The sequence below is a fragment of the Erinaceus europaeus genome, chromosome 6 (assembly GCF_950295315.1).
Source record: "Erinaceus europaeus chromosome 6, mEriEur2.1, whole genome shotgun sequence".
Lineage (NCBI taxonomy): Eukaryota > Metazoa > Chordata > Mammalia > Eulipotyphla > Erinaceidae > Erinaceus > Erinaceus europaeus.
This window is the reverse complement of record NC_080167.1, coordinates 31,647,829-31,661,695: the sequence shown is the minus strand read 5'-3', so window position 1 is coordinate 31,661,695 and position 13,867 is coordinate 31,647,829. Positions and strand designations below refer to the sequence as shown.

The 13,867-nt window shown below is 41.1% G+C and overlaps 1 protein-coding gene across 1 annotated transcript in view; it reads left to right on the top strand.

The window, feature by feature from the left end:
* The first annotated feature begins 13,347 nt into the window (after positions 1-13,347).
* DISC1 (DISC1 scaffold protein) overlaps positions 13,348-13,867 on the top strand; it is a 457,161-nt gene continuing 456,641 nt past the window's right edge. The window contains 1 exon segment of the mRNA XM_060192533.1: positions 13,348-13,866. Within this exon segment, the coding sequence (XP_060048516.1) occupies positions 13,348-13,866 (519 nt within the window).

Genomic DNA, 13,867 nt, shown 5'->3' with positions numbered 1-13,867 from the left:
AGAAATGCAAATAAAGACAATGAGATACCACTTCACTCCTGAGAGAATGTCATACATCAGAAAATGTAGCAGCAACAAATACTGGAGAGGTTGTGGGGGTCAAAGGAGCCTTCCTGCACTGCTGGTGGAAGTGAATGTAATGATCCAACCCCTATGATCATTCTAGAGAACTCTCAGAGGGCTAGAAATGACCTACCCTATGATGCCTATGATGTTCCTTTCCTGGGGATATATATCCTAAGCAACCAAAAATACCCATCTAAAAAGATCTGTGGATTCCTATGTGTTGAAGCTATGCTTAAAATAAGAGGCTTAGGCTACAGCATGTAAAGGATTCACTGTGGGTGCTGAGAATGGGTTTAAACAATTAGAGGCTTTATTTAGGTGATTCAGGGGACAAATATCTAGCCCAGGGGACAAATATCTAGCCCAGAAAGCTTGTGAGTCAGTTACCAAGAGTTCAGCCCCAGTTTTCATTGTTGCAGTCAGCAGCAAGTCTAGAGAGTTCTGGGAAGCCTTAGCTGGGGTCATAATGTCCCACAGAAAAGCCAGGGAAATCAGAGGCAAGAGTCGGCCAGATCATGAGAAAGGTAACTAGCAAGGTTAAAATTTACGTATGTCCAAGTCCTGGAAAAGAACCATCCTCCACGCCATCTCTCCATCCAGAATCTCAAATCCACACCAGTCGCTCCCGGCAACACTTCCCCCCACCCCAGTCACTGCACAAATGCAGGCAAAGAAGGCCAGACTTCCAGCTACTTGCAAGTCCCAGCAGGTTGATACATTTCCAGCCAATTACATTACACAGCACCTATGTTCATAGCAGCATAATTTGCAATAGCCAAAACCTGGATACAACTCAGGTATCCAACAGATGAGCAGCTGATAAAATTGTGGTCTATGGGACTATGTGAAAGCTGTGTAAAGCTTAGGGAAAACTCCTCCCCATCCTTGGTTGGAGGTCTGGAAAAGACACCCCCTTGTTAGCCTCTCTCATAGGGATGAGCAAAGGGAAAAAGTCTCCCAGACTCAGTTTCCCCTTGTAAGACTCTCAAGCCTCACAGAGATCTCAGTTTCTCCCTACTGGCAGGCCACATGAATGCCTGCTTTAAGGTTCATTCAAAGTTCTCATAGTCACCCAGAGTTCACACAACCACCTCACTTTTGATCACAAAGGAGAACATACTCCATCAAACACCTCCTCGACACCAGATAGTAACCTCAAAACACTATTTCCTTTGATATCTATGATTTACATCAATCCTTGTTTATCTTCTCTCTATCTCACCCTGCTGGTTTAACCCCTATGCTTCTCTCAATTGCCTTTAGATAATTAACCTGTTTGCATCATGCAGAATAATTGTCTTGACCTTTATGTATCACATCAATTCTTGTCAAACCAGCCCCCTACCATAAGGGCAAGCTGACCTTTAAGAAACCTGTAATTTCTGACGTATTTGAAAAATGTTCTTTATTTGAATCTATATTTAAACCCAAGCCAACCTTACAGTAAATGAGAGTGTTTATATCAGAATTCTCCCTGGTGTCTCTTGTCTATATCGCTGAGCCCTTGAGCTAGCGAGGGAGAACCAGTAGCTTACCTTCCTGGCTGAGAGTCACCCCACGTGAGTACCAGCAGTGGTCTACATACACAATAGAATACTACTCAGCTATTAAAAAGGTGATTTCACTTTATTCACTTCATCTCTGATAGTGCTTGAAGGATTCAACTTACATGAGATAAGTCAGAAAGAGAAAGATGAATATAGATGATCTCACTCAGAATTTGAAAAATGCTACTATGATGCTAACCTGCTTTCCCTAGGCAGATGACCTCACCAGTGTGTCATATCATATAACCAAACCTCCCCAGAGCCCTTTCTAGAGAATGGTAGAGATAGGCTGGGGGTTTGGCTTCACCTGCCACCACCCATGTTCAGTGGAGAAGCAATTACAGAACCCAGATCTAGCCACCTTTTGCACACCATAGAGATCTTTGGTCCATACTCCCAGAGGGATAAAAAATAGGGAAGCTTCCAATGGAAAAGATGGGATATGGCACTCTGGTGGTGGGAATTGTATGGAATTGTACCTCTCTTATCTCACAATCTTGTCGATCGCTATTAAATCACCAATAATTAATAAAAAATAAATTTAAAAAAAAAGCAAAACTTGGACTGGGTTTGGTGTATTGTACCAAAGTAAATGACTCTGGGTTGGGGAGGAGGATTCAGTCCTGGAACTTGATGGCAGAGGAGGACCTAGAAGGGATTGAATTATTACCTGAAAAGCAGAAATGTTACACAAGTACAAACTACTGTATTTGCGGTTGACTGTAAACCATTAATCTTCCCAATTAAAGAAGATTGAGAGCACAATTAATGGGGAAATGCAATAGAGGCTGATTTATTTTGCACTAGTATTTTCTATACTTACTAGGTGCTTTTCACAGTAACCTGAAGATGTTTCTGAATCCTCAAGTGTTCTTTTAACTATAGAAAAGGATAAATTTCTGCTAAGTAGTGTGCTTATACTTAATATATTTTATTGAATTCTGATTCTTTGAAAACAAGTTAATCCACAGAGATGTGTAGCTTTTTTTGTGATTCTGAATCTTGGGTTAACCTGAACATTTTCTAGAAGTCCTTTTCACAACTGTAGCATGTAGAAAAAATATAATTAAAATATCTACCATGAAAAGGTATATTCACACATGCCTCCACTATAATTTGGATTAAAGGCTTTTATTTATTTATTTTTGCTATAAAGATTATCATTGAATTGATGACTAACTGCACAACAAATGGTGGTCATTTTTTTTTTGGACAGAGCTAGGAGGGGGAAAGAAAATGAGAGAGAGAAAAAGTGAGAGAGAGAGAGAAAGAGAGAGAGAGAGAGACCAGCAAAATGCTTCACCATTTGTGAAACCCTCTCCCCACCACCACACACACAGGTGGGGATTTCGGAATTGAACCCTAGTCTTGATGTATGGTAATACACTCACTCTACTGGTTGTGCTACCACCATAGCACATATGTTTTGTCATGTTTTGTAAAGATTTTAGTCATGTTTTGTAAAGATTTTAGTCATGTTTTGTAAAGATTTTAAGTCTGTGTTCTTCTCTAATTTCTACATGTTCTCAGAAGTGATCTCCAAGTCCTTCATATACTTCCCACAGAGAGTTAGGATCACTGGGTGACAGAACATCTAAATGTTTTTCCCAAACCCATAAGAAGTTGTGAAGATTTGACTTTTAAAGTTTTGTCTGACAAGTAAGTGAATTACAGCTGTCAAGTCTTCACATGAAAAAGCATCTGCTAAAATGATATCCCTGGAAATCCATTTGGACCCCTGTTCTCTGACATCGCCCACAAGATGGCATGACTGCAGCAGCCCCCCCCCCCAAATCAATGATGCGACCTGCACAACCTGAAGAAACTGATTCACACACTCCAAAGCTCACTCTCTACTGAAAAGCGGAATTACAGTGGTTGACCTTCCCTATTGAGGCAGATGTGCAGCGTTTCATCCCCTGGCATTTCATCTGTTGTCATCTGCTTTGGACTGACACTTCTACTGAACTTACTGGTACACCTCTTGGACACTTTACACAACTTTACAGCAGTTTCCCTTTACGCTGCTGGGTTTCTCAAAGACTGACTGCAGCAGTGCATGGACTTTGCAGCCAGAGCCTTGGGACTCTGTAGGCAACATCCCCTCACCTGCAGGCCCTTCCCCCAGAGGCAGGAAATCCCCCCTCCTTACTAGGTCCTGCCCCTAGTAAGGAGGCAGGAAATGCCCTTTGAGGTATGAAATGCCCCCAGAGGCAAGAGATGCCCCCAGAGGCAGGAAACATCCTTTCATCTGCTAAGCCTTGCCCTTTGAGGCAGGAAACACCCCCCTTAGGCCTCCCCTTGGCATCACACTGGTTCTTGCTGCTCTTTTGCTTGTTCCTCTATATCTTGTGCCAGTTCTTTTGAAATGGCCTGCATGATATAGGTTTCTGTTCACCCCACACTCCTGATACTATGGCCATTAGTTAAAAAGAAAGGGAGAAATGTTGGTAGTCACATTCTGTTTTCCACTGTTTAATCCCCACTGGTTCACACACTTTTTCCTTCTCCCCACCGCCTATCCTACGTACTTCCTCTGACACTTCTGCCTCTGGAGATATAAAGGACAGTTTCTAATGAAGAGAGATTATATTAGATAGCTTGCACTGCTATACTCATCAATAAAGATTGAACTGCGTTCCCAGCTCAGCCATGAATCCCTGGTCATCTCTCTCCTGCCCGTGAAGCTACCCCTGCAAAATCAGGGCCAGTTGGTGGCGTACCTGGTCAAACACACACATTACAATAAGCAAGGATCCAAGTTCCCCTGGTTCCTTTCAGGGGGAATGTTCCTTTCAGGGGGAAGCAGGGCTGCGGGTGTTTGGCATCTCTTCTTTGCTACCTCCTCCCCTCTCAGTTTCTCTCATTAAAAATAGTGAAAACATCTAACAGTTGTCTGCCTGACAGAAATCTGAAAAGGATTTTTTACCCTGATGAAAACTGAAGAAAGTATTCAGTTTGTTTTTAGCAGCAGTTCTAGAGGTAGCTTGCACTCCAGCAGAGTGACCTTGCAAAACTTACTTTTTATAGGCTATCTGTTCATTATATTGCCACTGTCTTTACTGAATATTTGTTAATTTATTTGATATGTTATTTGGTATGATTTAGTAGGTTATTTTGGGTCTGGAAACACTATATTTTTCTGCATAAATAAATGCTAATTGTTTCTTAGATTTATGGCATTTGACTTATGAAATATTTCATAGGAATGCTTTACTTTCAGGTAATAGAGAAACTGGTCTGTGGCTGATGTGTATTGGGATTCTTTGTATATTTGGATTTTTCTCAGGGAGATTATATGGATCTCAGAAAATGTCTGTATAAATTGGGAACAAATTATCTATGCCAATGAAAATACCTTCTAGTGCTAGTTAGTTATTAATAAATAGGATGAAAGGAGTGATGTGAACATTTGGTGAAGTTCTCTGAACAGGGAGATCAGAACAAGGGAGCTGATGGGGAAGATAATTAGGAGTTAACTATTGGGATTGGATGGATAAAAGGAGAGCATTAGAGAGAGACAGGGTAGACAGGATTCTTACTGGAAAACTTTTTTTTTTTGACTGTATATAGAAACCCTTTGACATCTGGCTTTGTTCAAAGCTCCTTTTATTTCCATTCAGTCTCAGCATTCACTGTGTTGAATGGCAGTGGAGATGAGTATACCCCAAATAAGCATAGTCTATGTAATATCTATGCTCTCTAACCTCCAAATCTAATATTGAGTGAGGCTGTGAGTGATGAGAAAAGTCATAGGAAGGCTCTCTCTTTCTCTTCAGCTTCTCAGGGTTAGCTGGGAAGAATGAAACCATGTCTGGGTTTTATAAAGAGCAGAGGGCAACTCTCAAAGTCTGTTTTGTTTGAATTTCCTGCTTTCCTTCACTTTGTCCTTCCTATGCTCTATTTTCTTTCTATTCGAACCTCCTCCATTTGCCAGTTGACTGTAGGTAGGTGTCAGGAAGGAATCTTTCTAAGGTCTGAGTATGTCATAACCCTCCATTAAATGGAATGGAGTGATAGGGCTTGGATTTTGAACAAATCTTAAGATTTTAGGAAGGACATGTAAATGACAGCTGAATTCTGGCCAGAGGGGATATCTTAAACTTCCTCAAAGAGCAAAAACATTTTAAAAAGTATAAAAAGGGAACTTTCATTTTAAGGAACCCAATCTTCCAAGAAGTCTCAGAGCAGCCATCTACTCAGTAGGGTAGATATAGTTCTAGCTCATTTCTCTGGGTCCAGCTCTGCCAGCTCCTCTGTGCTGTCATGAGGGTTAGGATTATTAGAGTGTGCAGATCTTCTTCTTGAATTGCCCAGGGGAAAACTCAGGCTAAGGAATAGATGTATGATCACCCAAGTGGACACAGGATCACTGCCTTAGGCCTGACCTCTACATGTCTATTTTTGGGAAATATCTCTATCATGTTTGATCTTCTTGGCTTGCTGCTCATGTAGCACTGTCGCCTGAAAGCATTTTAATTGGAACTGCAATGGAAAAGATTTGTATCAGACCACAATAGGACATGGATTCCTATCTGGGACCTTCTTTGTGTAGCAAGTAGAATCTTATTTGGGAAAGGATACACAGGCTGAGGTACCTTCAGGTATTCAAAAAGGAATAAAATTTCTAACAATTTTTTAACTTAGCATTGCTCTTTAGCTTTAGAAATGTGATTTGAGTGACATATTTATATAAAAAGTATGTAAAATTATGTGTAAACCAGAAAAAAACACAATATCTTATAGAATTCCTTTCTCAATATATGAAATTGCTGAATTGTTTTATCATGTTAACTGAAATCAGAAATCAGTGTGTTCTCTACTTCCTTCTGAATTGGTTGTTCTTTAAATATATACTTCCAATTTTACAGGACATGGGAGAACTAACCCTTTTTGTAGGTCTCAGCAGTTGGCATGCTCAGTTAGCAAGATTAGGCCACTAGGTAAACATGTCTTAAGAGAGTTTTCCTATCCCTAGATGTTCAGGAACAAGCCATAAGTCATTGTTTTCATTTACTCAGAGTGTAAGTGTTAGTCTCTGTCACTTCAGAGACTGGTGTATTCTCTGATTATCAGTGATTCCCCATATGTCTGGTGTTTTCTATTTACTGCAACAAAAATCCTAGGAACTTTTGTGTTCAGGGAAGTGAAGCAAAGTGTGTGACATGGCAGAAGCTATGTCTCACTTCTTGCTACAGGCTGCAGAGACTCAATTTCCTTAATTATGAAAAATAAGTTATAGTACCTGGTCTATTTGATTCACTTGATTTTGTCAAGGAGTGGATGAAATTAATGTAGATGAAAACTCATTATGGGTAGCAGCAATGTAAAAACAACACTTTGATCACATAGTATGCGTAAGCTATCTGCATATCTGCTTTCTTAGTTTAATGCTCAAAACCACTGTGTGATAAAACTCTTCTCAGAATTTCATTACTTTTTATTATACACCAATAAGTTTATATTTTAGTTCTTTACAAAGAAAATGCTGAGAAAATTATAACCACATTTAAATGGTTTTAAAATCATAATTCCAGAGTTCTTACATGTAAGATGGAATGGTCCAGCAGCTATGTCCACTGTCACAGACTTTAGTTCCATTCAATGATATGGCACATCCTGCAAAAGTAACTAGTCACACACAAAAATGTCTCAGATACAATAAAAAATGTACACACAATAAAGATAATTCACAGAAACAAATAAGGAATGTAATTTATCTTGGCTGTGCTTCAGAAATTTAGGGTCGGTAGCCTTAGACAAGGCACAAAGCAGGAAGAGGTGAGCACAGCTGCCTCTAGAAGTGGGTAAGGTATGTACAATCACTGATGAGGTATGCATGCACGCAAAGTATTTAAAACTGTTCAGTCTTGCTACGAAAACTGAACCAAGTTAAAAGGAAATGCTTCCCCCTACTACTAATCTCTGGATCAGGTCCACAATCTTACTTCATCATAAAGGAAATAAAATTGGCAAGGATCTCCAAAAGTAAATCACTGTTTGGGTGAGTGAAGTGAAATGTTTCGTTTTCCTCAAATCTTGAGAAGAGTTTTATCTTAGGAAAATACATACATACATATATATATATGCAGTGTGTAATCCAGTGTGGTATTAACAAGACTAATAATGCAGTGTGATCCTTACCAATACCATTACTTAAGTTAAAGTGTCCATTAGCACCCAAAAGTGTTCCTTTTAAAGGTACTATTAAAGGAAATTGGCTCCTGATGCATGAACAATTTACATGTGCATTGAAAGTAGTCCATAATAGAAACTTAGTTTAAGCCTAGAGAGTACATAACTCTCTTGAGGAAGAAATAAGTTTAAAAAAAGTTTACCTTGCCTTAAGTGGCAGATCTAACCCAAGTTTCATCCATTACCTGTTGTGTAATGTTTCACCATTGTTTGGTAAGAATCACCAAAATCTCGCCAACAAATTGATGTAGGGTAGGCTACTTTATAAATGGTAGCGCTTATTTTCGTAGAGTGCTTATTTTCTAAAGTGCTTCTACAAGGAAGAAAACTGGCCTCTTTTCATGTAAATATTTTTGTTAAAAGATTTCTATATATCTCTAGGAGTTTCCCTGATTCCCTAAGTTCAGGAGTAGATTAACAAAGTTTGCTAAGGATATCTTGTTTTGAGTTACTCTGGGGATCTATTAGCTTATTCATATGAGTCAAAGGGAAGCTATGAGTAGTCATATGAGCCAGATTCCCTACTTCACTGTTCATAGAACTCAGAGGGTGGTTGTGGGAAATCCTACTACTATGATGAAAAGCTTCTCTGTAAACTTGAAATCTAGAACAAGCGTAGATTTTCAGTGTGCTTATTAAATAAATGAAATCTACAGAATGAGTTTTAGATATAATTTACTTCAATACAGTCAGTCACCTTTGTTTTGGAAAGGACTCAGGCTTTCTTGTAGCTAGGTTTTATTTGTGTTTATTTTTTAAAGAGGCAAAATGGAGAACTGTTAATTATTGTCCTTGTGGAAGCTATTTTTAAAACAAATCTAACCTTTAAAGGGCAATAGAGAGATGTGTCTTCGCTCATTTAAAAAAAAACAACACTTGTGTGACAGTCTTTTGGTGGTGGGAATGGTGTTTCTGTACACTCCCATTAAATTGCAGTCATATAAATCACTAATTAAAATGAGAAGGGAAAAATTGATCATATGTCTCAAACTTTTTAAAACACAGACTGAATCTTTTTAATACATAGGCTGAGTCTTTGATATGTTGACTCTCTCAAAAGTCTAGACCAGGGAGAACAGAAGCAACCGGTGGCACAGCTATATACAAGATGCTGGGTATTATACCCCAAACCCTAACAAAGGGACCTTTCAAAGTTAACCCAATTACCAAATAATGTGATAATAACACTAACTATCCATTGTCTTCTTTAGTCCTAAGACAGCAGGAATGTCACATTTCCACAATAGAGCCTATATTTTCCCCAGTCCTGGAACCTTAGGGTGGGGTGCACTTTCCTGCATGCTGCTCTCAATTCATGCCAAATAATATTGCATCTGCCAATCACAACCTAATTAACACAATGAGTGCCACCCCAGCATGCTTCACTTCAGACTGTGTCCAGAGACTTCAGGTGTGGAATGACAGTCCTTCAGCTTCATTACTCAGGTGAGACTTTTCCTTTCATAGTATTCTCTAATTCCATTCCAGGTGGTTCAATTCCTAACAAAGTCTCAAAACCTAGATATAGACCAGGTCCCCTGAGAGCATATGTTCACATGTATCCATAAACTAGGGCAAAATATATACCTGAAGTCAGAAGTACACAAGAGTCTGCAGTGCATACCCCCCAACACTTCATCTGCACTGTTCCAGCCTTCAGGTCCATAATGGTTCAACAATTTGTTTGGCTTTGTATGTTAACTCTCTTTTCAGCCACCAGGTTCCAGATGCCAGCATGATGCCGACTAGACTTCCCTGGACAGACGACCCCACCAATATGTCCTTACACCTTCTGCATCCCACAATGACCTTGGGTCCATACTCCCAGAGGAACAGAGGATGGGAAAGCTATCAGGGGAGGGGATGGGATATAGATATCTGGTGGTGGGAATTATCTGGAGTTGTACCCCTCTTATCCTACGGTTTTGTTAATGTCTCCTTTTTAAAATAAATAAATAAATAAATAAGAAAACACTGTGTGAGAGATACTGTTACCCATTTTACTTATAAAGAAACTAAGCCTCAGGTTAATTTTCAGAAGCTCACTTAACCAGCAGTGGCACATTTAGGATTTGAACCAGACAATGAGGTTCCAGGGAACTTGCTCTCAATTTCTGCTCTTCTGTGAAGTGTCAGCATATTTATTTATCTTTTAATAATTTTATTTGGAGATTGATGGTTCAAAGTACAGTTGTTGACACATGGTAAAATTTCTCATTTGACCATGACAGCTGTCTGCAGAACACTCTCATGCCCAAGTTAGGCCCTTTCCCACCATTATGCACCAGGTATTTATTTTTACTTCTGTTGACTCTCTGGGAGAATAACAAAGTTCCTGGTTTGGAGAACACACTAACAAGGGCCTCTTTTAATCCACTGTCTGAGAGAAGTTGGAGATAAATTTGTGCATGTGTGTGTGTGGGCGGGGGGGGGGGGTTTGGATAAACAATGCCATAGTCAGCTCTCCATGGTCCACAGATTTACAGGGATCTTTTAATAATGAAGATCCATTATTGTTAAATGAGCAGCTAGAGTAAGTGATTGGGTCTCATTATAGAGGAGTTTACTGGCATTCAAATTTGGAATCTTTTTGTTCATGGTTAACTCTGGGATGCATGTGCTGATACACTTAAAAGATCACCAGGCTTTAAGGTATATATTTTGTTCTAATTTATGGATACATGTGTACATTTGCCTTATTTCATGGGACCCGGTCTATATCTAGATTTTGAGAATTTGTTAGGAAGTGAATTACCTGGAATGGAATTAAGGAGTCCTATGAGATAGGAAAGATCTCACCCAAGTAACGATGCTGAAGGGTTGACATCACACGCATGACGTCTCGTCTCTGACACATGTCGAGGGGGTACTCATTGCATTTAATAGGTTGGGATCAGCAGATTCAGTATAAGTTAGTATGAATTGAGAGAAGCATGCTGGAAAGTGAGCCCCTCCCTATAGGTTCCAGGACTGGAGGAAATTTGGGCTTATAGAGGAAGTGGGAGGTTCCTGTTGTCTTAGGGTTTAAGAAGGCAATAGATAATTATTGCTACAATCAAATTATTTGGCAATTTGGTTGACTTTGAAAGCAATGAGTCAATAAATGAAGCAAGCAAGTAGAAAGACCTAAAAAAACACCTTAAAGTACCTAAAGAAATAGTTCCTGCTTAGACCTAGATACCCTCCTCACCTACTTCATATTACACTTCCCTCAGTCACACCAAAGATAACCTTATCAGAATTAGGACTACAAAAGCTGAATAAGGGCAAGAGACTGGCATACTTTAATGGTGATTCTTTAGTCACTATCAGGCCACCTCATCAGGTGGGGCCCTAGTCAGGGAGTCCTGGAATTCCCACAAAAACACGATGAGCCTAGACTTCGAATAGAGCCCTCTCTCTCTCTATTATCACTGGCCATCCCCATTAGGAACAACACAATGGACCCCTTTGTGGGCCCCCATAGGATCTTGACCTCATTGTGGATCAACAATGGTAGAGAATGTCCCATTCTCCAAAGGATTACATACTCTATCTACCACTTGAGGAAGATGGGTCCTGAAATTAGTGCAATTAGGAATGTTCCTACCGATGACCACGGAATCCAAGTTCGGACCTACAGGAATATAGAGGTTACATAGTCTTCTATGCTGAATAGGGCCCCACATCAAATCAATGGGGCTTACAATCAACAATATTTATACACTTTCCCATATTTGGGAGCTACTTTCTTCCCTGACCCAGCTTTCTAGCCCCTTTTCCAGCCATGACATCATCTCCCCAGACAATAACCTGGGTCCACCTGCATATCAGATGTCAGGGTCAGGAAAAAACTAGTAAAGTCATGGGCCCCTTGGAATATACCTAAAATAGACCTACTAGTTATTTCCAAATCAGAGACCCCAAATCTTCATCTGAAATATTCCAGCCTTTAGGTTCATAATTAATTTACAATATGTATGTCTTTATATGTTAACTCTTCTTTCAGCCACCAGGTTCTAGATGCTACTATGATGCCAACCAGACTTCCCTGGGCAGATGACCCCATCAATGAGTCCCCAGAGCCCTGCTCCACTAGGGAAAGAGAGAGACAGGCTGGGAGTATGAATCAACCTGCTTCTTCTAGCATTTGCCCTTCTTCCATAGCCAGTCAACAGTGTCAGGTTGAGCCTAATGTAAAGTTTCGAGACCTCCTTTGAATCTGGAGAGGTGGCAGTCTTTGACTATGTGGGTCATAGTCTGTCTGGAGCCGCAGGGGCAGTTCAGGTCGTCTCTGGCTCCCCAACGATGGAACATAGCGACGCACCGGCCATGGCCTGTTCGATAGTGATTGAGGAGGGCCCAATCATAACGTGCTAGGTCAAAGCCGGATTGACTCTTGCAGGGGTCTGTGATAAGGTGTTCTTGACCTCAGCTGACTGCCAACTCTGTTTCCAAGAGTCTGGAACAGAGAAGTTCAGTGTAGGCGTAGGGGACCAGATTGGGTGACGAGACGTCAAGCGTTGGACAGGGTGGGCGAAGATATCTGCGTATATTGGCAGGTCCGGTCGAGCGTAGACGTGGAAAATGAACTTAGATGATGCCGCATCCCGACGAATATCTGGCGGGGCGATGTTGCTAAGAACTGGCAGCCATGGAACCGGGGTGGAACGGATGGTTCCAGAAATGATCCTCATGGAGGAATATAATTTGGAATAGACCAAGTGGACATGGGGGCTACGGAACCATACTGGGGCACAGTATTCTGCAGTGGAATAGCATAATGCCAGAGATGATGATCGTAGTGTGGAAGCGCTCGCGCCCCATGAGGAGCTGGCCAGTCTTGCAATGATGTTATTCCTTGCGCCCACCTTTGCTGCAGTTTTTTATGAGATGTTCGTGAAATGACAGAGTGCGATCGAGAGTAATGCCAAGATAGACTGGCTGGGCTTCATGCCGGATTCTCGTATCGCCAAGCTGCACATTAAGCTTTCGTGAGGCCGAAGCATGGTGTAGATGGAAAACAGATGACACTGTTTTTGCAACCTGCTAATGCCCATGCTCAGCAGGGAAGCAATTACAGAAGCCAGACCTTCAACCTTCTGCATCCCACAATGACCCTGGGTCCATACTCCCAGAGGGTTAAAGAATGGGAAAGATATCAGGGGAGGGAAAGGGATGCAGACAGAGTTCTGGTAGTGGATTGTACCCCTCTTATCCTATGGTCTTGCCAGTGTTTCCATTTTATAAATAAATTAAAATAATAATTAAAAAAATCACCAGGCAAGATGCTGGAGAGTTCAGAAGGAGCCAGGGTTGTGTCAATGCCAGCACGCCAATCTGCATATTGATGTGCTGGCATAACTCACAGCAGTGCCATATACTCCACTAAAGAGAGGAGCCAAGATGCTGTATTTGTACATATTTAGAGAAAACACTTCCAGAGATCATCAGGATTTCTGACTGTGTTGGTCCTGTGATCACTGAGCCAGCATCTCTGTTTGACAGATAAATTGGGCAGTGACCTCTAAACCCTTAAGCCAGTGAGATTTGGGTGTTTATGGTATCATTTTCTCTTTTCTCTTCAGGCACCCAGTATTGCTTACCACCTGCTGCATCTTTTCAGAGAAGGCGGCTGGCACGGAGGCCAGGCTATATGAGAAACTCAGCTGAGCCCTGGATCAGTTTTCTCTCCCTAGCAGTGGGCACTCCATTAGAGGCCCAGGGAAAGGTGTGTGGTGAGAAGTCTCACCACTCTGAGTCCAGGGCTGGACTGTATGCTTTAAACCCTGGCAGCCAGTTTCAAAGTCCCTCAGTTGGGAGTCCTGATTCCAAGAACATAACTGCTTCAGCTCTGACCTCTCTGAACCACTTAAGCTTGGCTCTGACCCCTGTTGTGAGAGGAACCACAGGGCTCTTTGGAATGCAACTCCAAGTTGGAACTAGGCTAACCAGGTCATATGGTCCTGGGAATCTTGGGTGTAAGAGGGAGCTTCCACCCATGGACAGTTCTGAGGCCCCAAGCCCTAGTTGGGATATTGCCTGTAGTGAAAAAGCAAGGGAAACCTGGACAAAAGACT